The sequence below is a fragment of the Ceratotherium simum genome, chromosome 1, assembly GCF_057802395.1.
Source record: "Ceratotherium simum simum isolate JZ-2026a chromosome 1, ASM5780239v1, whole genome shotgun sequence".
NCBI lineage: Eukaryota > Metazoa > Chordata > Mammalia > Perissodactyla > Rhinocerotidae > Ceratotherium > Ceratotherium simum.
Genome location: NC_141900.1, coordinates 90,987,372 through 91,007,645, shown reverse-complemented (window position 1 = coordinate 91,007,645; position 20,274 = coordinate 90,987,372). Strand labels below are relative to the sequence as shown.

Below are 20,274 nucleotides of genomic sequence, written 5' to 3'. Positions count from 1 at the left end.
CTGTTTCACTTTGCTTCTTGTTAAAGATCCATCAGTGTCTGGAAACTGGAGACTATAAAGATGTGGCCTCTGACTTAACCTAGCCCTCGGGTTGGGTGGGCCTCTGCAGGTTCTGCGCCATCCTCTCTGCACTGATGGTGTAACCCCTGGTGATGAATGTTACAAGAGTTACCAGGATCCACGCAGTAAAGTGCCCCCCACGTACCCTCCTCCTGCCATTGCTCTGAGAAGCAAACAGAGGGAAAGTAGACACACTGCGAAGACCACGTTGTTGATGGAGGTTTGCTTTCTGACCTAAAAGATGTTTTAAAATCCCACACTGCCTGATTGGGTTCACTATCTCTGTGGGCAACTCTCCTCCTAGAACTTAGTGGGAGAGCTTTCTTCCACCACCTTCCCCAATATTCCTGCTATAGAAGAGATACTCTTCCCAGCTGCTGCCAGCTGTGGTGCTACTATGAGTACCCTAGTGTAGATGGCTCAAATCGTGAGAGTATCAGAATCGCCTGGGACGGTATTGCCCACCGATGCCTGGGCCCACCCCAGTAGATTCAGATCCAGTGTTTCGAGGTGGGGCCTGGGCATGTATATTTTCAGCAGTCTCCCCAGGTGACCGACATACATCTAAATTGGCAGACCCCTGGCGAGGTCATGCATTGTCCTCGTGTAGCAGGACTGAGCTCAGGGGAGAGTGGACCCAGCGGAGACCTCCCATTCTAATTCACTCAAAACCTCAGCACTGAGCACCCACCAGGGATATGGAGGGGATGAAGACACAGCCTCTCTGTTCAAAGAGCTGGCAGAGCAGTGGGGAGCCAGCCTTCCTCTGAGTGGTGGGGGGAGCGCCTGATGGAGGGGTCCATGGCTCAGGTAAGAGACCCTGGTCCCTGTCTCTTATTGATACTATTACGTATCAGTCACAGAATCACTTATCCTAGGTAAGGGCTCCTGGTTTGTAAACTCAAATGTGACAAAGGACGACATAATGACCATCTTCAGAGCCCACCAGGAGCAGGACAAGGCGAACCCACTTCCACTTCTGTCGTCATGTGACCTTTTGCTTCCACAGGTAGAAGAGTGCGTTTTCTTCTTTTTGAGATAGAATATATATATACAGAAAAGTCCACAAATCTAAAAAATACACCTTGACGAATTTTTTTCATAAATATACACCTGTGTAACCACTACCCAGATCAAAGAGGGGTGCATTCTTCACCTCAAAGAGTGGGACACATACCTGTTCAGCTTTTAACAGGCTGTAAAGAGTGAGATCTCAGGGAATGGCTCCTTCTCCTTGGCCACAGCAGTCCATTAGCAAGTGCCTGATGAGTCTCTGCAATTTCTGGAAGCTTCCCAGTGTAAAGCAGCAGTGCCCCTCAACTGTAAGTCAAATATGAGCAGTTTGTGTTTTTAGGAATCAAGCTTAAATAACAGATTTTGTGTTATTTGTTTTTTATTGTGTATCTGTTATTGACTATATTCATTGGTCTGGGACCTTTTACTTGGGAGTGGTAACTCTTTCTGTCTGCTTCAATCTGCCTTCCTTTTCCTTTAATATTGTATCTTTATTATTTAGGGCAAAAAAAGCATAATATCACCTTGCAGCCTGTAATGGAGACCTCTGGAGGAGGCAGCAACCCCAGCGGCAGAGCCGCGCCCCGGCCCTTGGCGCAGCTGCAGAAGCTTGAGACACGGGTGGCCTGCAGACGCCTGTCCCAGGCCCGCCACCGGGCCACCATGGCAGGGCTCTTCAGCAACCTCAGGAAAACCGTTTACTCCCAGTCTGACCTCACAGCCTCAAAGGTATGGTGACCTGAGTGTGGGGAGAAGTTTCCACACATAGAGGGACTGAGGAGCGAGATGGGGACTGGCCCGGAGCTCCCACCCTCCCCTCTCCCGACGGCTGTGGCTTGGGTGGGGTCAGCGATCAGCTGTGGACACCTCATGGTGCCACGTCTGCTGCTGCACGAGGGGAAAGAGTGAGAGCCGGCCCTTACCTACCGGCTGCAGACAAGCTTGACGTGAGAAGGGAAATCCGGGCCTGAGAGGCCTGGTGAGCCAGCGACTCCTCGGCCTGTGCTTCTCATGGGCAGTGCTGAGTCTCCGGGAGCTGCTCCCAGACCCGACATCTCCACCCCAAACACACACACACACACCACACATGCGTGCACACACACACACACACACGCATGTGTGCGCCCCTTGAGTTTTATGCACCAACCAGGTCTTTCCCCCAGGCAACAGGGCTCTCCAGGTAAGCATTTATCTTTCCTTTTCTTAATTTCGCTTTTCTCGTTATATGGTTTTTTTGTAGCTAATTAGTGCCTCTGGCAGAGCACGGAGGAAGGTTCGGGTGGTTTTGGGCGGTGGTAGAAGGAATGGAATTGATGTTACTGGAGGAAGCACTGCAGGACGTCTCCAGTAGTGGAGAGATCCCCAAGAGCCTCTAGTTCCTCCACCCTCTTTTAACAGAAGAGGGAACTGGAGTTGAGAAAAGACCCGTCAGCTGCTTGGTGGCAGGACCAGGAAGTGGCCCCGTTCCCAGCTCTGGACCTGGCATCTTTCCACCGTCCACCTCTCCAGACCAGCTCGTCATCCTGCAACTGTTTCCAGCCAGCGGGTTTTGCTTCCTGGGCTGGTGCTTTCAGCAGAGCGACACTAATGGAGAGGGATTGTTTGATGGGCATGAGCTTCCCGCTGCTGGGGCTGGCACAGGACTCTCGCTGAGGCACGCAGAAGGGCTCCTCAGCAGCACAGGGCCAGGGCCTCTGTGGAAATTAGAGAAAGGCGCCCCTGAGCACCCTTGTGCAGGGATCCACGTAGGGGCACGATTGTGGTTAGCTGAGAGAATCAACAGAGATCCCACCGGCTCTTGTAGCAGGGCATGGAGGGTGGGAGGCGTGGGGGGCTGTTCCTCCTCTCTCTGGTGAGCCAGGCTCAGGGGCTCAGGACTCGGGGTTTGAGTGGGGGGATATCCCACGTCTGGGCCTCACAGCAAAGAGCCTGTCTAGCATAGCTCTGCTCCATGTCCCCTGCATGAGGAGGTATATGCTGCTGACGTCCAGGGGTGCATTAAAACCCAAAGTCCCTGTCATCGGTCAGTGAAGAAGCCTGCACAGACTGGCAGCATGACCACAGAAGGAACAGGCGTTCAGGGCCTCCAAGTAAGAAATGGAAGTAAATCTAGAGGAAAACCATTGTTACCTCCTAAAATTTGTACCTCATGAGGTGGTGGTTGAGAGCCGGGCTGTTAACTGGCCTCAGTCCACGTGAGGGAAGTTACTTGCTAGGTCAGTGAACACATCTATTAAACAGGGACAATAGTCATGGCTTCCTCAGAGGCCTGTCATGGGGTTTAACAAGATAATGGCATGAAAAGACGGAGCATTGTCATAAGTAGTTAGAAATGTTAGTCTCATTTGCCAATGGATTACCTCATTCATTCCTCACAATTCTATTCATATCATCCTCGTTTTACAGATGAGAACACTGAGCCTCTAGAAAGTTAAATTATTTGCCTTGAGTGGCACAGCAGTAGTCTGCTGAATGCAGCTTAGTTGTTTCCAGACACTTTGGTATTTTGGTGAGAAACATTTCTAGAATACAAATTAAACTCCATGCCTTCTGCACCGCAGAACAAACTTCCTCCTTTTTTCACTGACCACGGCAAGGACCATGACTTTGCATCTGAGGGAGCGTGGCCTCAGACTGGGGAAGGGGCTCCTGTGTCCACAGAGACATGTCTGCGGTGGAAGGCCAGCTTTTCAGCATTGTCTGTCTCTGTCCTCAGTGGCAGGTTTTGAATAAGGTGAAGAATCACATTCAGGAACTGGAACAAACCTTGGATAATCTGCTGAAGCTGAAAGGTAATAGAGCCTTACCCGCCACCGCCCATCACTCTCCCAGGGGAAGGCTGGTCGGTTTTTCTATGAAAACAGAACAGATTGGGTTAAACTGAGTGAACAAAAATATTTATTGAGGGCCTACTCTGTGCCAGATACTGCGCCTGGGCTGGGGGTGTGATGAGCTTCACGCCCCTGTCCTCAGGGAGCTTGCTGTCTGCCGGGACAGACAGAAGCTCAGGCTGTGTGAGCATGATGAGTTCCTTTTTGGGGTGCTGGTGAAGGGAACCTGATCTCATCTCGAGAGGCCAGAGAAGAAGTGGACCAGGGCTTCTCAGACTCACAAGCTAAGGGCAGAACCCGGCCCCCTTCCTCGTCACTCAGTTTGGGAGACATGGCTGGCTGAGGATGGGGGTTTAATAGGCTGGTGGAAGCTAAACTCTGAAAGGGATACTTTCGATGTCTTGATTGAGAAGGGCCAGTTCTAGAACCCCTTCCCCCTGGTCTGGTGTTCTCCCCTCGCATCTAGAAGGAGAGGTGAAACTGGGCTCTTGACTCCCTAACACTGAACCTGGGCAGCTCAGGGACCACCCACGGTCCATCCAGGCCAGACAGGCAGGAGAGATTCCACAAGGGCCTGACTTTCTCCTCTGTGACCCTTGCCTTCAACTCCCCAGTAGAATCCTTCAACCTGGAGGATGGGAATGCAAACAGCTTAGAGGAGGTCAAGGAAGAATATGCCAGCATGTACTTCAGAAACCACAGGTAAGACCCCCAAGCACCGGGAGAACCAGAGCCCCCTGTTCTTTTACTGCTCTGCTGTGTCACAGCAGCTCAACTTTCCCGTCCAGAATGCGGAACAGAGGACGAGCTGCTGCTTGCCTATTTAGAACAGACTTGTGCCGGAGATAATTCTTTTCTAGCTTGTTCTAATAACATGCATTGGATTTTTTTCTGATTATAAAAACAATTCATGCTTATTACATAAAATGTCAAAAATACAGAAAAACCCGAAAAAGAAAATAAAAATACATATTGTCTCACCTCTCAAGGAAAATCAATGTTAATTTCAAAGAATATCCTGTTTTTTTAAATTTTGCACATTATTTTATAGAGAAATGAGTTCATATTGTATTATAGCTTTTAAAAAAACTCAACTAACAGCTTTATTGAAGGATGCCTATGAAGATAAGGAAACTCCAAATCTCTTCCTACTTTTCAAGCCTTATAGGAACCTAAGAAAAGCCAAACTGGACTTCAGAGAGGAAAGGAAAAAACAGCAGACCCACATTCACAGATTTTGAAAGGGAACCTCGTTCATAACGTCACACTCAGACTTTGAAAGAGAGACTGACTTGAAAAGTGTCTTTCTTTACTTTTATGAGCTCATTTTTGGTATTTAACTCTCATGCTCTCTGGGCTCTTTACGTGTACTGTGTAGACACATCCTTTGCTGTGCTCTCCAGGGATGACGTAACCCCCTGCACCACATCTTCATCCTGCAGGGCTGCTTCAAGAGCAGCTTGGGTTTTGGCGTAGTGGCTGGGCCCTCATCATCTCTGGTGGCCCCAGGGCATGTGCATCGCAGTGTGTATCCAGGTTGGCCTCTGATGAGACTCAAGAGTACGAGCAATTTTACCCACTCTGCAGATGGGACTGCAAGCTGCTTGCTATTCAGAACCTACCACGAGCCTGCCTAGAAGAAGTGATGTTTCCTTTTGTTTTTAGCGGGGTTGCTGATGACTTTTATTTTCTTCTCTGTGCTTTTTTGTGTTTTCAGATTTTTTAAAAATAATGAACATGTATTATATCCTAAGGGAGATAATCAGGAGAAATGATAAATTATTAAAATTAAGTAAAACTCACATTGTAGCCACTGTGAGAATACAGAAAACTATAAAGGATGACACGTCACCTATATTCGCACTCCATACAGACAACTTCAGTCACCATTTTGGTTGCAGAGGGGAGGAGGCAGGTGTGGTGTGTGTACCTGTTGAGTGTACGCGGCAGCGTGTTTGTGGCCACATCTTACAAGTCAGACTGGGCCCCGCATCACAATCAGCCTGGGAGATGGTCTCAGAGAGGTGGGCGTCTGCATTGGCATTTCCCAAGCGATTGAACACTGATCCCACCCCATTTCTGACATGAGCCATCCTTTCCTTACTGGTTTAGGACACAAACTTTATCACATACTACAGTCTTATCAATGCCTATGTCACTTGCCCAGGTGAGAATGGCTAAATTTCTTTTAACATCAGGATAATTAGGGAGAATTTTTAACTAGAAACGTTATAAAACTACAATAATTAAAACTGAGGTACCCGCATAGGAAAGGATTACTTATATTTTACGATTATTATATTTTAGTTACTTAAGTATTTAAATTATGAGTGAGCTTAAGTGCCTTTGTTCAAGATTATTTGTATTTCTCTTCCTGAGAACTATTTGTACCTATTCTTTGCCCGTTTTTCTGTTGGGTTGCTGGTCTTTTTCTTATTTAATGGTAGAAGCTCTTTATGTATACTGAGAAATTAGATCTCTTTCTAGTATATGACTAGCCAACAATTTTCCCTTGGTTGTTTGTTTTATTCTTTTGCTTTTGATGTTTTTGGTTTTTGTTTTGGCCATGCGAAGAAGTCTAATCTACTGATCTGTTACGGCACCTGAGTTTGGGGAATATTCAGAGCTTCCTCCACTCTGAGATTTGAAAAAAAAAGATTCCTCCTATGTTTCCTCTGTTGCACTTGCTTTGTAACTGAACATGACACGTTGGGGATTACTCCTATCGGTATGAAGAGATTCTGGGTACAAGTCCTGGTTTTCCAAATTGTGTCATGTTGTTTCATTGTTTTAAAACTGTCTTTTGAGCAGCAGAATTTTAAAATTTTGATAAAGTCCAGCGTATGCATTTTTTCTTTTCTAGATTGAGCTTTTGGTTTAAACCTAAGTATTTAACCTAAGTATTTCATGATTTTTGGTGCTTTTATAAATGGTACTCTTTAAAATTTCAATTTCCAATTGTTCATTGCTAATATATAGAAATACTATTTGTTTTTGTATATTGACCTTGTATTCTGCAACCTTGTTAAATACTCCTTTCTCAGTTCTAGTTATTATTTGTAGGTTCTTTGGGATTTTCTACATAGATAATCACATTGTCTGCAAATAAAGACAGTTTTACTTCTTCATTTCCAATATGCATACCTTTTATTTCTTTAGTTCTCCTTATTGGACTGTCTAGAATCTCCAGTACGATTTTGAATAGAATGGTAAGAGTGGACATCCCTGTCTTGTTTCTTTCTTTTTTTTTTTTTTGTGAGGAGGATTGGCCCTGAGCTAACATCTGCCAATCCTCCTCTTTTTGCTGAGGAAGACTGGCCCTGGGCTAACATCCATGCCCATCTTCCTCCACTTTATATGCGACGCCGCCACAGCGTGGCTTGACAAGCGGTGCTTCTGTGTGCACCAGGGATCTGAACCGGCGAACCCCAGGCCGCCACAGCAGAGTGCGCACACTTAAACTGCTTGCACCACTGGGCCCGCCCCCGCTGTCTTGTTTCTGATCTTAGCAGAGAAACATTCAGTCTTTTACTGTTAAGTATGATGTTAGCTGTAGGTTTTTTGAAGACGGTCTGTAGCAGGTTGAGAAAGTTCTCTTCTATTCCTAGTTTGCTGAGAGTTTTATCATGAATGGATATTGAATTTTGCCAAGGGCTTTTTCTGCATGTATTGAGATGACCATGTGGTTTTTCTTCTTTGGTCTGTTGATAATGGTGAGTTACATTGATTGATGTTCAAAATTTGAAGCAGCCATCTTGCATTCCTAGGATAAACCCCACTTGGTCGTGATGCATTGACCTTTATGTATGTGTATATTGTTGCTAAAATCGTGTTTAGAATTTCGGTGTCGATTTCATGAGGGACATTAGTCTATAGTCGTCTCGTTTCTCTTTCCTCCCCAGTTTGTTCTCAAATAAGTTTCATCAGAAGGGCTCCGTCACCTGGTACCCAATTGAGGCTGTTGGGAAGGATGCTGAGGAGGAAGAAGAGGAGGAGGAAGAGGAGGAAGACCAAGAAGAAGAGGAAGAGGAGGAAGAGGAGGAGGAAGAGGAGAAAACAGTGGAGCTCTTACACTCCCCAGTCACCTTGTTGCCAGACCTCATGGAATTTGAACGGTGTGAAAGGCTGGGAGAGGTGGCTCCGTGCACAGCTGAAGCTCCTGTGGGGAAGGGGATAGAGGCTCCAGCTGGGGCATGCTGCAGCCTCAGCGCTCTCTCAGACCAGGCCCTGAGTCACGGAATCTCCAGAATTTCCGTAGAGCTGGGACGTGGGAATAGGGTTGGTGGAGGGGCTAGAGAAATAGTCTTGAAGCTACACTGGCACAGCACATACACTGTGTTTACTTAGACCGGGTCTTTATGTGGGGTGGCTTTGTGGGGGCTGTTGATTGGGATTATGAGGGCTAGCATCCCCACCCCCTCCCCCCACCCCATGCCTCACAAGTCTGCTTTCAGCAGCGTTACTGGTATTATAGTAAGAAAGACAGCAAATGCCTGGCTCAGACTCCCACTGTCACTGTCCCTCCACAGACTTGAGACCCTTGACAGCCATGTTGGATTCCAGAGGTGTTGGCCCAGTAGAAGGAAGCTCACTCCACAGCTGAGCCTGACTTTCAGGCCTCAAATTAAAGCAGGCATCGTATCATGTCTGCACATTCATGGGCTTGGAATTTTAAGCCGTTTTCCCATGGGTGAGAGCTGAGCCAGCCACGCCTTTCAACTCTCTTCTATCGGGGAGATCTTCACGGGGGGCTCAGGGAGGACTTGGGGAAGGACCCCAGAGCACAAGTCTATATCATTCGTGGCTCCCAAGATGGCTTCTGTGCTCTAAGCATTGGGGTCACGCAGAGACCAGTAAGGCTAAGCCCTTGGTCCGGCACAGAGCTGCGGCAAGGCCTGTGTGCTGTGGACCACCCCATGAGCGGAATCCCGTGGAGATGGCTTGGAGAGGGACCTTCGGCCACTAGCTTCAGGTCTGGGAGATGGTGCATTTCTGTTCCAGGTATCTCAACTTTTATAAGCAGACAATGGACCTTCTGATCAGGAATGGGATTGTCTCCCCGCAGGAGGTGATGCTCCCCGTCGTCTCTGCGGCCATCTCCCACCTGTGGCAGAACCTCTCTGAGGAGAGGAAGCCCAGTCTCCTGCAGGCCTGGGCGCAGAAGCACAGAGGCCCCCCGGGCCTCGCAGGGGCCTGTCAGGAGCCAGCCTGTGCTGAGGGCAGCGTGAAGGACAGTGGAGTCGACAGCCAAGGGGTCAGCTGCTCGCTGGTCTCCACCCCGGAGGAGGTGAGCAGACCCTGTGGGAGTTGGGTAGAGGGGTGCACAGGAACAATTTGGAGACACCAGGGATCTGCTCTGGTCACTGAGCAAGTTTGAGGTGCTGTTTGGATTCTGGCTCATGCGGTAGGTTTTTGCTTTTCCCGACATGATCTCCAGGACCACAGAACAGCATTTCTTTTTCTCTCGTTAGTTTCCTGGCCTTTCCATGGGGATTTTGACGAGAAGGCTTAGAAGGTTGTATCTGTTGGGATTCTTCTGGATACAAGTTACTTGCTCATTAAACCATGAAGAAATGTATACTCACAGCCAGGGAGGTCCCGGGGCAGGAAGGGCTTCCGTGACCTTGGTGATGTCACCATGGACTCCACTCTTCCCTTCTCCCTGCTCTGCCTCATCTTAAGGCTGGTTTCTCACCTTTTCCCCCTCTCTGCTGTCCCCACTCCCTGTGACTGTGGGATGGCAGCTGGTAGCAGCCAAGCTGTCATTCTTCCTTTTCTACACCAGGTAAGAGAGAGAAAGATTCCCTGTGGCTTTTTCTTAAGGGTCAAGGAAGAACTTTTCCAGAAATTTCCACCGTCCCTCTCCTGCACTCTTATTGGCCAGAATTGGCCAGATTGCCAGATTACTGAACCAATGACTGGCATAATCAAGATAGGATTACATTTGGACCAATCAGGCCCAATCCCTGGGAGGAGGTTAGTTCCCACCCCAAAGAGCACTGCTGTCACTCCGTGAAGAGAGGGGAACACCAATGAGGAGGCTACCTCAGGGCCACTGTAAATGTGCTCTCAGAGTGCAAGTTGTACGAATGGTCACGGTCAGCAAAGCAGAGCATTGGGTGGCGTTAGCAGTCACTCTGCGCTGAGGTCAACGTGGGCCCCTCAGCTGCTCTTCCAGAATTAGGACAGCCTCAGAAGCCTGCTGCCACCACAGGGGCTGCGTCTGCCCTCTCTTCTCCAGCCCAGGGGCAGGCAGTTCTTGGCTCTCTGTGCCTGTCCTGTGCTTTGCAGGACATCTAGCATCCATGGCCTCCAGCAGGTACAGCCCTGTAACGCCCCCATCCTCTGGGAAGTTTCCCAGCCATCAGGGCCCAGGCCTGGAGACAACGGGATGTCGGTCACTAGTCCAGTCCTTCCAGTTTACAGACGAGGCCTAGCGAGTAGGGCGACTTGTCCAGGATGTCCAGTTCCTGCCTCAGGGATCATATCTGCTTCATCACAGATTTTTTCAAAGCTCTTTGACCTTTGGTTACCTGTTTATGGTCAACCCTCCATGATCTCCCCTGATGCTTCTCAAGTGGAGTTTAGTACAAAGGCAGGTGCCTGGTTAATACCACAGACCCACTGAATCAGTGTCCTTGAGGGGGGTTGCTCAGAATCTGCATTTTAACAAGCATGCCAGGTGACTGATGCCCGTGGGCCGTGTTGGAGGGAACTCCCGGTGCAGATCTGCAACAGTCAATCAGCTACCGCCCGTGCCCCCGCCTCCCGTCGTCACTCCGCCGGACTTCTCATCTGTTTGTCCACTGATGTTGGGTCCACCATGAGAGGACATGAGTTCTCTTCCATAACGGTCAAAGCAGGGCCAGACGACCAGCAGATGAAGACCTCATTCCCGAGGCATGCACCAGCCAGCCTAGACACCTTTGTAGCCCCAAAGTGCCTGGCCCTGGCGTCTCACAGCAAAGAAGACAAAAGGAAAATATATGCCAAATGCGTGAACAATTCAGTCAAACTGTAAAATGACTGTGTGTGCGTGCGTTTGCAAGCATGCACGCTTCCTTAAGGAAGAGCAGACCCAAAGAGAAAACCCCAGAATCTAATGTCCCCAAATCATGGAAGCAGCTTATCTGGCCTTTTTTAGGAAGAACTATGGGCTCATGTTCTTCTGGTGTTTGGGAAGCTGGCAGCAGAGTCCCTCAGCCGTGCCCAAAGCAGGGCTCTGCCCGCACTGCCGGCCCCAGGCTTAGGCCAACCCAGGGCTGGTGAAATGTGGGCAGAACAGAGAAAAGTTAACGCCCAGGGCAAGGTCGGAGCCAAGGGAACTCCTGCTGTGGCTTTTAAATTAGTGCAGTGAAACCTCTGTAGCTCCTGGTCCATATGGAGAGGTGGTGCTGTGGAAGAATTGAGTTCGGGGCCAGCCCCTGGACTCAGGGTCAGGTGTGCCAGGAGTGTCTGGACAGTGCCCTTTCAGTGCTGAGAGGCGTGGCCTGTAAGTGTGCTGGGTGCTCCAGAAGGGCCGAGCATCCTGGCCGTGCCCCTCGGGCTCACTTGTAGAAGGGGTTTGCATAGGTGGGGACAGTGTGTGGCCACAGCTCTGGTGGACTGATGGGTTGAGGGCAGGAATTTAGCTCCTGGGTCCCTGCCTCAAGCCCACCGGTGAGGAACATGGAGCCAATGGGCTTCTGGGCTGGTGGACACAAGAGCTCAGGCCTTTCAGTGACACCTTTCCAGATCCTCTTTGAGGTGACCAAAGGGATAGCATAAGAAGGACACCAGAAAATGTCCAGAAAACCAGGAGGGGGCCAATTCACACGGCCAGAATCCCAAGGGATTCAGTTCAGGGGAAGCAAATTGTAAGAAGACATGAAGGGGAGACATGAGGCCTACAGGGAAAGAGCATAGTGTCCCAGGTAAGGGGAAGGGACAGACCCTGAGGAACCTCTCAGAACCTGCCGGAACCTGCAAACTCAGGGCCAGAGAACTCCCTCTCTTCAGAGTGGCTGCCTATGTAAATGGGGTGCCTGACAAAACAAACCATGCCTAGTTAAAATGAATGTCCCACGCAAAATTACTTGTTCTTTATCTAAAATTCAAATTTAACCAATCATCGTATTTTTTATTTTCTAAATCTTGCAATCTTAAATGTATATCACATTCTATGGACTATGTCATATTCTTCAACAAATTAAAGAAAAGCAGGACTGAAAATCATCTAAATAGCAAGATTCCAAAATCGAGAATCTATGATATAATGTGCCTGGAGAAATGACTGGAGGGAATAGATCAATACGTCAACAACGGGCATCTCCGGGTGGAATTGTTTCTCAGTGATTTTTATTTTCTTTATCTGTTTCTATTTCCCAAAATTTCCATAAGGAACATGTGTTTCTTTTATAACGCAGATAATATTCAATAATAGCTAACATATTTGAGCCATTATTGTGTGCCAGGTGCTTCACATACATCTTATTTAATTCTCGCGACATTGCTGCTGTGATTCCCCTTCATAGAGGAGGATTGGCGAAAATGAGTCACTTGCCTGAGGTCACACAGCTTAGCGAGTGGCAGGGCTGGGAGTCAGCTCACCTGCAGCCTAACTCCAGAGCCCCCTGACCTCTATATTCTGCTGCCCTGGCACAAAACTGCTAGATGGTGGGTCCTGGGCTCAAACAGTCTCTGCTCCTCGGGTGGTGTGGACGAGACTGTGCCAGTGTAAACTGAGGCTTGGCTGTGGCTGTTGCATCTTGCACATGAGCTCCCACCTTCTTTAGAAAGAGGACACCGCCGTTCCCAGGGCTTCCTTGTCCCTCTCAGCCACTTCCGGGGTTGGCAGTTTGTTTTGGGCAGGCAAGAGCTTAATGTGTACCCGCTGGGAAGGTCACCAAGCAGAGACCCTGGGTGTGGGCCCCAGCTTTAACATGCTCGCCTTTCGGGGGTGAGGAGTAAGAGAGAGCCTTTGTGCTCATCTCCCCCAGCAGCCCAGAGCAAGAGTCAAACCGGAGAGTTATGTCTGACACACTAAGTTCTGTGTTTTCTTTCAGATCCTTTTTGAAGATGCTTTCGACATGGCAAGTGTCCTGGACAAAAGTGAGGTTCCAAGTGCATCTAGCCCCAGGTGAGGAAGGGGGTGTGAGACACTGTGTGTGTGACTGTGTATACGGGTGAGTGTATGAGTGTGTGAGTGTATGTGTGTGTCTGGGCATGTGTGTACTCCTGCTGGATGTTTAGGAGCCTCTCCCACAGCTCCCCGGATGGGTGCATAATTGAGTGGAAGTTTTTGGAGATCCACTCTTTTCTGTGATTCGAGGGGCCCTGCAGGTCCCAGGATTGAGCCATGGCCCTGGGGGTGATATTGTCTGGGATTTCATCAGAGTAGAAACTTCTTCCATCCTGGCCTGGGGCTGAGACTCAGCTCCAAATTGTTTGCGTTGCACTGTTTTCCCAGGGCGAGGTGGCCGAGGGCAGGTTACAACTGTGGGTCCAGTCTGAGAGGTGGGCAGGGGGTCTGGGGCACGGAGAACCTGGGCCAATGGGAAAACAGGCCTGTGCCCTGAGCTTAGGGGAGTCTCTGAGCCGCGCAAGGGGGAGCAGCTGCTTTTCACGATGCTGATGGGATGGATGTGGAAGGAGGGGAGGGGCATGGCTGACCCCGTGAAGTGAGAAGACACAGAACAGGATCTGGGGAGACTATAAAACAAGCAGCTTGACTAAGTCTGTAGGCCAGGGGCGTTTTCTCAAAGAGAGCTAGTTTAGGACTGAAATTCCCTCGTGCTTTGACAAGCTGTGGTCTTATGGCCTGAAGGACCAGGCCCTTCAGAGACCTGTGCTGGTGTCATGGCTAAAAAGAAGCCTGAACATTTAGTTGTGCTTTGAGAGAGAGGGCAACATTCATGTCCCCATGATCCCAGAGAATATCTCCATTCACCCCTGAGGCCGTGCGGCCACAGCTGTGCCTGGGAACCTGGCCTCCTGCGGGCAGATCAGACATCAGCATGTGTTCCTCCACTCCTCCTGCTCCACCTCGGCCTGGACAGACTTGTCCAAAACCTCCAAAGCGATTTTATGTGTGACTCAGCTCTTCTCAGCTGTGTGTGGAGACTGATTTTGCTGAAACTGGCTGGAGGCACACATTCCTCTTTCTGAGCGGTGCTCGGGCTGCTGGACAACTTTGTTGAGAAGTTGCCAAAGTGTACTTGCCAAGCAATATTTGGAACCCCTTACCCTGCTGGTGGAGCAAAGAAACAACCCACTAAAATTCTTTTTCTACTTCCCTAGAAAAGGCAGGGGCTGCTGCCAGAGGGTTCCTCAGCTGACTGTGGGACCTCCCAGGAGGAAGTGAGGTCGAAATGCTGGCGGTATGGGCACGACTCCCAGCTTCTCTCCTATGGCCCCGGTTCTTGGGCTCCTCCCCTTGTCCCAGGAAGGCAGTGGGAAAGGAATCTGCAAGACAGGCCTCCTTTCTGTGTCAGGCTTGTGAGCCTGTTAGACCTGCTGAGTGGAGGCACGTCAAGGGGCTGAACTCAGATGGGCCGTGTGCTCCCTCAGCTCCCTCAGCAGCCACAGGTGGGACAGTGCTGTACCAGGCTGACTCTGAGGTGGAGAGGAAATCCTGCTCCCTTGTTCCGGAGGCGGCAGCTCAGATACTAAATTAGGACACAAGAGCCTGTCCCCCTAAAGTCTCGCTTTCCCACCAGGTTCTAGATGTGACATTGCAACGGAGGCAATGCAAACCTTCCAAGGGCTCCAGGCTATCCAAGGATTCAACTGAGTGTTGAAAAGTGCTTGGTTTACACTGTCATCCAGATACATTAGGGGGCACAAGCAGAGGTAAGAGTTTAGGATTCTAAATACTTGCTGTTTCTTCTTTCTTTCTGTTGTCAGTTCAGCGTTTGCCAACTGTGACCCAGAAAACCCAGAGGAGAAGTTTCAGCTCTATATGCAGATCATCGATTATTTTAAAGGCCTTTGCTGTGTTAACCCTCAGGTCAAACAGGTAGGACAGAGCAGAGTGCAATGAGACCCCACTCCCCTCCCTTAGGATGGCGAAAAGGGCTCTTGAGGGAGCCCTGGCTGGACCTCACCCAGATGACATTATAAGGAGCCACTGGCAGGGGCGTTCTTTCCTTCTCTCTGGCCTGCTCCATGGATGGTCGACTTCAGCCTAATGCATCCTGTGGGATGGAAGATGTCAGGGAAACTGAGGGAAGAGACAGAGGGATGCTCTTGAGGGCAGACCTGAGACTGGGAGCCCCTTGAAGCAGAACCCAAACCCCAGGGGCCTGGCTCTTCGCAGGCATTTCTAAATGTTGTGTGACTCCTTGACACCTTTCCAAGAGGCTGCACTGTTTCATCATCTTCTGAGACCCTGGGTGATATTTTCTTTCAGCTTTTGAAGGATATTCATTTCTGCTTCCAAAATGCTGACTCTGCAGCTTATGGTGACATAAGTTGTGGGGGTCTTGGTTAGAAGGTTCATTCCTGGAAGCTTTCATGGGGGGAGGGGGTTATGCCTGAGCCGGCAAGGGGACAGTTTCTTTCAGATTCATAGCCATAGATTTTCTCACTAATTTAGCAAAAATACAACTGTTTATTTCAAAAGGGAAGTGATAAAAATGAAAATGTCTAAAAATCGTTAAGACAGCTTTTCAATAGGCTGAGGAAAATGAGGCCCTCTTCCCACTAATCTTCATGTTCCTCTGCCGAGACCACGTGAATCTCATTTGGAGCCGAGCGCCCCTCCCTGTGCTGTGCTCTCCTCCTCCCACCAATCCTTGGCTGCCCCTCCCTCACCGCTGTGTCCCTCTGTCTCTGGGACACAGTGAAGTCAGTCCACTGTACCAAGGCCTAGAGAACGGATTAACGGGACAATCTTAGCTTTCCTGCTTCCTTTCTCCACACATGGCAGAAAATGTAGAACAAGCAGGGACCGGGTGATCCATATAGAGCAGAGGTGCTCAAACCTGAATCACTCGTGAGCTTATTGGAAACGCAGATTCCTGATGCCCCAGCACCCAAGATTCCCCTTCAGTCTTGCGAGATGGGGCTCCAGGAACCTACATTTTGAAGAAGCTGTCCAAGAGGTTCTGGTGCAGGAGGCCTTGGGCTTTGATAGATGCTGATGTAAAGAGGGAAATTTCCTTCTCTTCCCCATTCACCTGACTCTGTCAGCTTCATGGGAGGTGGTGGATGAAACTAATGAGCACTGTATTGGTTTCCTGGGACTGCTATAGCAAATAACCACAAACGTGGCAGCTTAAAACAACAAAAATTTATTCTCTCATAGTGTTGGAGGCCAGAAGGCCAAATTAAGGTTTTGGCAGGGCCATGCCATCTCTGAAAGATCTAGGGAAAAATCCTTCCTGCCTTTTCCTCGCTTCAGGCGGCTCCCAGCAATCCTTGGCATTCCTTGACTTGTAGCTGTGTCCCTCCAGTCACTGCCTCTGCCTTCACATGCCTTCTTCTGTGTGTTCTCTGTCCCTCTCATCATCTTATAAGGATGCCAGTGATTTGGATTGAGGGACCCCCTAAATCCAGGATGGTTTCACCTTGACATCCTTAACTACTTACATCTGCAAAGACTCTATTTCCAAATGAGGTTCCAGGTGGACACGAATTTGGGGGGAGCACTATTCAACACACTTCAACACCCAGTTCCAGCAAACACTTCTCACAGCCTCTTGATTTCCCAAATCTGCAGCTTAAACATGGCTCAGACACCATTTTCAGGGGCTTAAGGAAGTGGAATGTTCTAAACGACATTCAAGCACTTTGTGTGACAGAGATTTGAGTGGGTGGTTCTCTCCCAGGATACTTGGCCTTCTGGCACCCGCTATGCTCTGACTCCCTCTTTTCTCAACCTTTGCTGTTGTCTTCACCCTGAACAAGGGGCCCTGGTGATTTTCCCCGAAACCACCTAGTCCCCCTTCTTGGAGACTGACTCCCCATGCACCCCACCTCCATCAGTAGAGTACAGTAAGGGAGGACCGTTCTCCAGAGCCGGGAAGGTTTCATTTGCAGGGTCATCCCCCAATCTGGCCGTCACCCTTGGGACCAGGTCCCACATTCAAGAGATGGTTGACTGGGGTGAGGGATGCTTCCCAGGGAATAAGGGGATCAACCCCTGACCAGCGGGGCTAACAAATTACAGGGGTCATTTTCTACTGGTGGGGACAGACAGGAAGAGCAAAAACCCGGGAACATACTTTGAGGGGAAGAGGGAATGCAGAGTCGGAGAGGTTGGCTGGGTCATCATAAAGCGAATGAGCAACGCTTGCTAAAGAAACATAGTGCTGCTTCCTAAAAAAAATTATCTCCTAATAGCTAACCCAGGCACATGGTTTAAAATTCGAAAGTTACCAAGAGATATACAAAGAACTGGCAACCAGAATCCCTTGGTTACTACCCTATACCCTTCCCCAAATGCAACTACCATTCCCAGTTTCTTGTATAGTGATCCAAAGATATGCTCAAATAAGCATATATTCTTTCAAACACAAATGTTAGGCTGCTATGCACGTGGCTTTGTACCTTGCTCTTTGTAATAGCATATCCCACAGACAGCAATTTCATTCCTTTTTTTGAACCAGCTGCACAATATTCCATTGGTGGGTGCACCATGGTGTAATTCACCATCTTCTATTAATGGACATTTGGATAAAGCTTTAAGACTTTCCCTGTCTCTCCCATGCGATCCTGGAAATCCCTGGATGGGAAAGAAGCCAGTTCTGCTGTATCCAGGAAAAGCCTTTCTGGAGATCCTAGAGTATGGAGTTGAGTGAAATGGAAATGGGACCTTCCCCCGTGTGGCTGTCACCTCCTGGCCAGAAACTGGAGAAGAAGATACAGCTGAAGAGATGTGGAGTAGCAACTGAGGGAGCAGGGCACGCCTGAGATGGTGGGGGCTTCTCACCTGCCTGGGGCCTGGAGTCCTTAAATAAAATTTAATCCTCTTCCACCTTGTGTTTTGCAGGAACCAGATCTTCCCATTGACGATGAGATGATAATGTTGAGGTGCACGGAGACCTTTGACGATGAAGATTTGTGATGCAGGGCTGGGAGGGGGAGGGAATGAATAAGAGTGGGCAGCATCCAAGTTTGAATGCTGGCAGCCAAGGTTGCACCTGCCTCAGCCTTCTGGGAAGTTTTAGAGTGTGCTGTCCCAAAAGCATTTTGATGGTTTTAGTTTCTGATTATTATAAAGTATTTAAAAGTATCATGGGCCTGTGTTGGTCTTTCAGGATTGTTTGGTATAAGAGGCTGGCCTGCTGCAGGGCACGCTCCTGCTCTCACTGTGCTCCTATTCAGGGGTGCTGGGTGCAGCTGAGGCCCAGGCCACCAGCCTTGCAAGAAGAGGACAGGCAGGATCTGTCTCTGGAGTTGCCGTAACACTGGGTTCTTGCAGCACACTCTGGGTTCAGGGCATTGTTCTGATGAGTCTAGAGAGTTCTGGAGGCCACCCACTCATCCTGCATGTTCTGAGAGCCCAGGAGTGGTACAGAACTCAGCCCTGTATTACAGGACATCAGGGTAGAACCAGCTACGTCTGCTTCTTCTGGTGATAAAGACTCGTACTGGAGTCCAAGCCAGATCCAACAGTGTTCTGAACACTTTCCAGTGAGGTTCCTGGGCAAAGAGTGTTTAATGTCCCTGGGCATGCACACTGGATGTGATAGTTAATTCTATGTATCACCTTGGCTAGGCCATGGTACCCAGATATTTAGTCAAACATTATTCTAGAGTTTTCTATGAAGGTATTTTTGGATGAGATTAACATTTAGATCAGTAGTCTTAGAGTAAAGCAGATTACGCTCCAATATGTGGGTGGGCCTCATCCAATCAGTCAAAGGACTGAATATAGCAAAAGACTGACCTCCCTGGAGGAAGAGGGAAATCTGCCAGTGACTGCCTTCAGACTTGAACTGCAACTTTTCCCAACCTGCCAGCCCATCCTGCAGATTTTGGATTTGTTAGCCTCTATGATCACATGAGCTTATTCCTTAAAATAAGTCTCTCTCTCTCTCTATATATATATATGTATGTGTGCACGTACATCAATCTATCTTTCTATCTATATATGTATAGACGTGTGTGTTTGTGTATATCTTACATCCTATTGGCTCTGTTTCTCTAGAGAACTCTAATCCACTGAATGGACAGACAGAATGGGTTAACCTGGCTCTTTACAGTGTACACAACATAACAACAGTGGCTCCCTTCTACTGAAGGCCTCCCAAATGCTTTGATTGTTTCATCTCCCTATGAGAACTTGACATGCAGGTTAAGTCTTAGGATCTAATCCCAGTCTGTCTGATGCCACAGCCCCAGCTCTCACTGCCTCACTGCACCATCCTATGACACACGAGCCAAGCGACCCCCAAGGTCTCCCCCTGGGGATATGCAGGGGTTGGAGCTTTGCCAGCACTTCACTGTCCAAATCGAGGAGCAGCCAGGGGCTTTCCAGGCAGCTGGGCAGGCAGGGCCTTCATGGTTGGGGGTTGCCTGAACTTGTGTTGGGAAGAAAGGAAAGAGGAGTTCTCATGGCACTGGTGCTGAGGCCAGACATCCCCAGTAACTAAGCAAGCCAGGAACAAGCCAGCATGTGGGAAAGAAGAAATGTGTTGTTACAGAGGTGCCTGCACATAGTAAGCCTTTAAGGAACATGTACTGGCTCTAACTAGCCCTTCCCTTGTTGTACCAGCCCCTACCCTAATCCTATTTAGTCTAAGACTGACTTCATTCCCAGAGCAGTATGTGCCAGTGGGCCCCTGGTCAGAGTGGACCTCAGCAAATGCTGTGTCCTTTCTCCCCACAGTGAGGTGCTAGGAGTGTTGGTCCCACCTTCACTCCTCAGCCCCAACAGCCCTCTACTTCCCTCTCCCTCTCCTGCAGGGTGCCTTGGATATTGGCACAGCCTGGGATAGATTTGTTGCATAAAACTACCCTCAGATGGTACTACCGCTTATTCTCCTTTCCTCCCCACCAAGGACCCTTCCTCTATCTTGCTTGATGAAATCTTCCTGTATCAGCCAGTACTGTATCTGTCAGAGAAAAAAATCAAAAGGATAGATATAGGTGTAGGTATAGAGATTTATTTTAAGGAATTGGTTCACACAATTGTGGAGAGTGCAAATCTGAAATTTGTAGGGCAGATCAGCAGGCTGGAAACTCAGACAGGAGTTGATGCTACAGTTTTGAAGCCTGTTAAAATAATTAAAAAAGGAGGCCATTAGGTTGAGGTGGCTCTGATACCTTAGAAGCCTACATAAGCAAACCAAAACTAAGCCAGAGTCAAGTACTCAAATCCAAGAAAGTGACATTTCAGAACAACCCATCACAGAATGATGTCAGTATCCATGGGCAGAGTGAG

At 48.9% G+C, this 20,274-nt stretch overlaps 1 protein-coding gene across 1 annotated transcript; it reads left to right on the top strand.

Annotated features, from left to right (window-relative positions):
- The first annotated feature begins 1,579 nt into the window (after window positions 1-1,579).
- Window positions 1,580-17,952, top strand: LOC101396807 (stimulated by retinoic acid gene 8 protein homolog). The gene is made up of 8 exons (XM_087435742.1): window positions 1,580-1,803; window positions 3,791-3,866; window positions 4,523-4,607; window positions 7,808-8,020; window positions 8,907-9,192; window positions 12,950-13,023; window positions 14,790-14,901; window positions 17,878-17,952. Exons 1-8 carry the CDS (start codon window positions 1,612-1,614, stop codon window positions 17,950-17,952), a joined length of 1,113 nt encoding a protein of 370 aa, XP_087291868.1. The 5' UTR covers window positions 1,580-1,611.
- The last annotated feature ends 2,322 nt before the right edge of the window (window positions 17,953-20,274 follow it).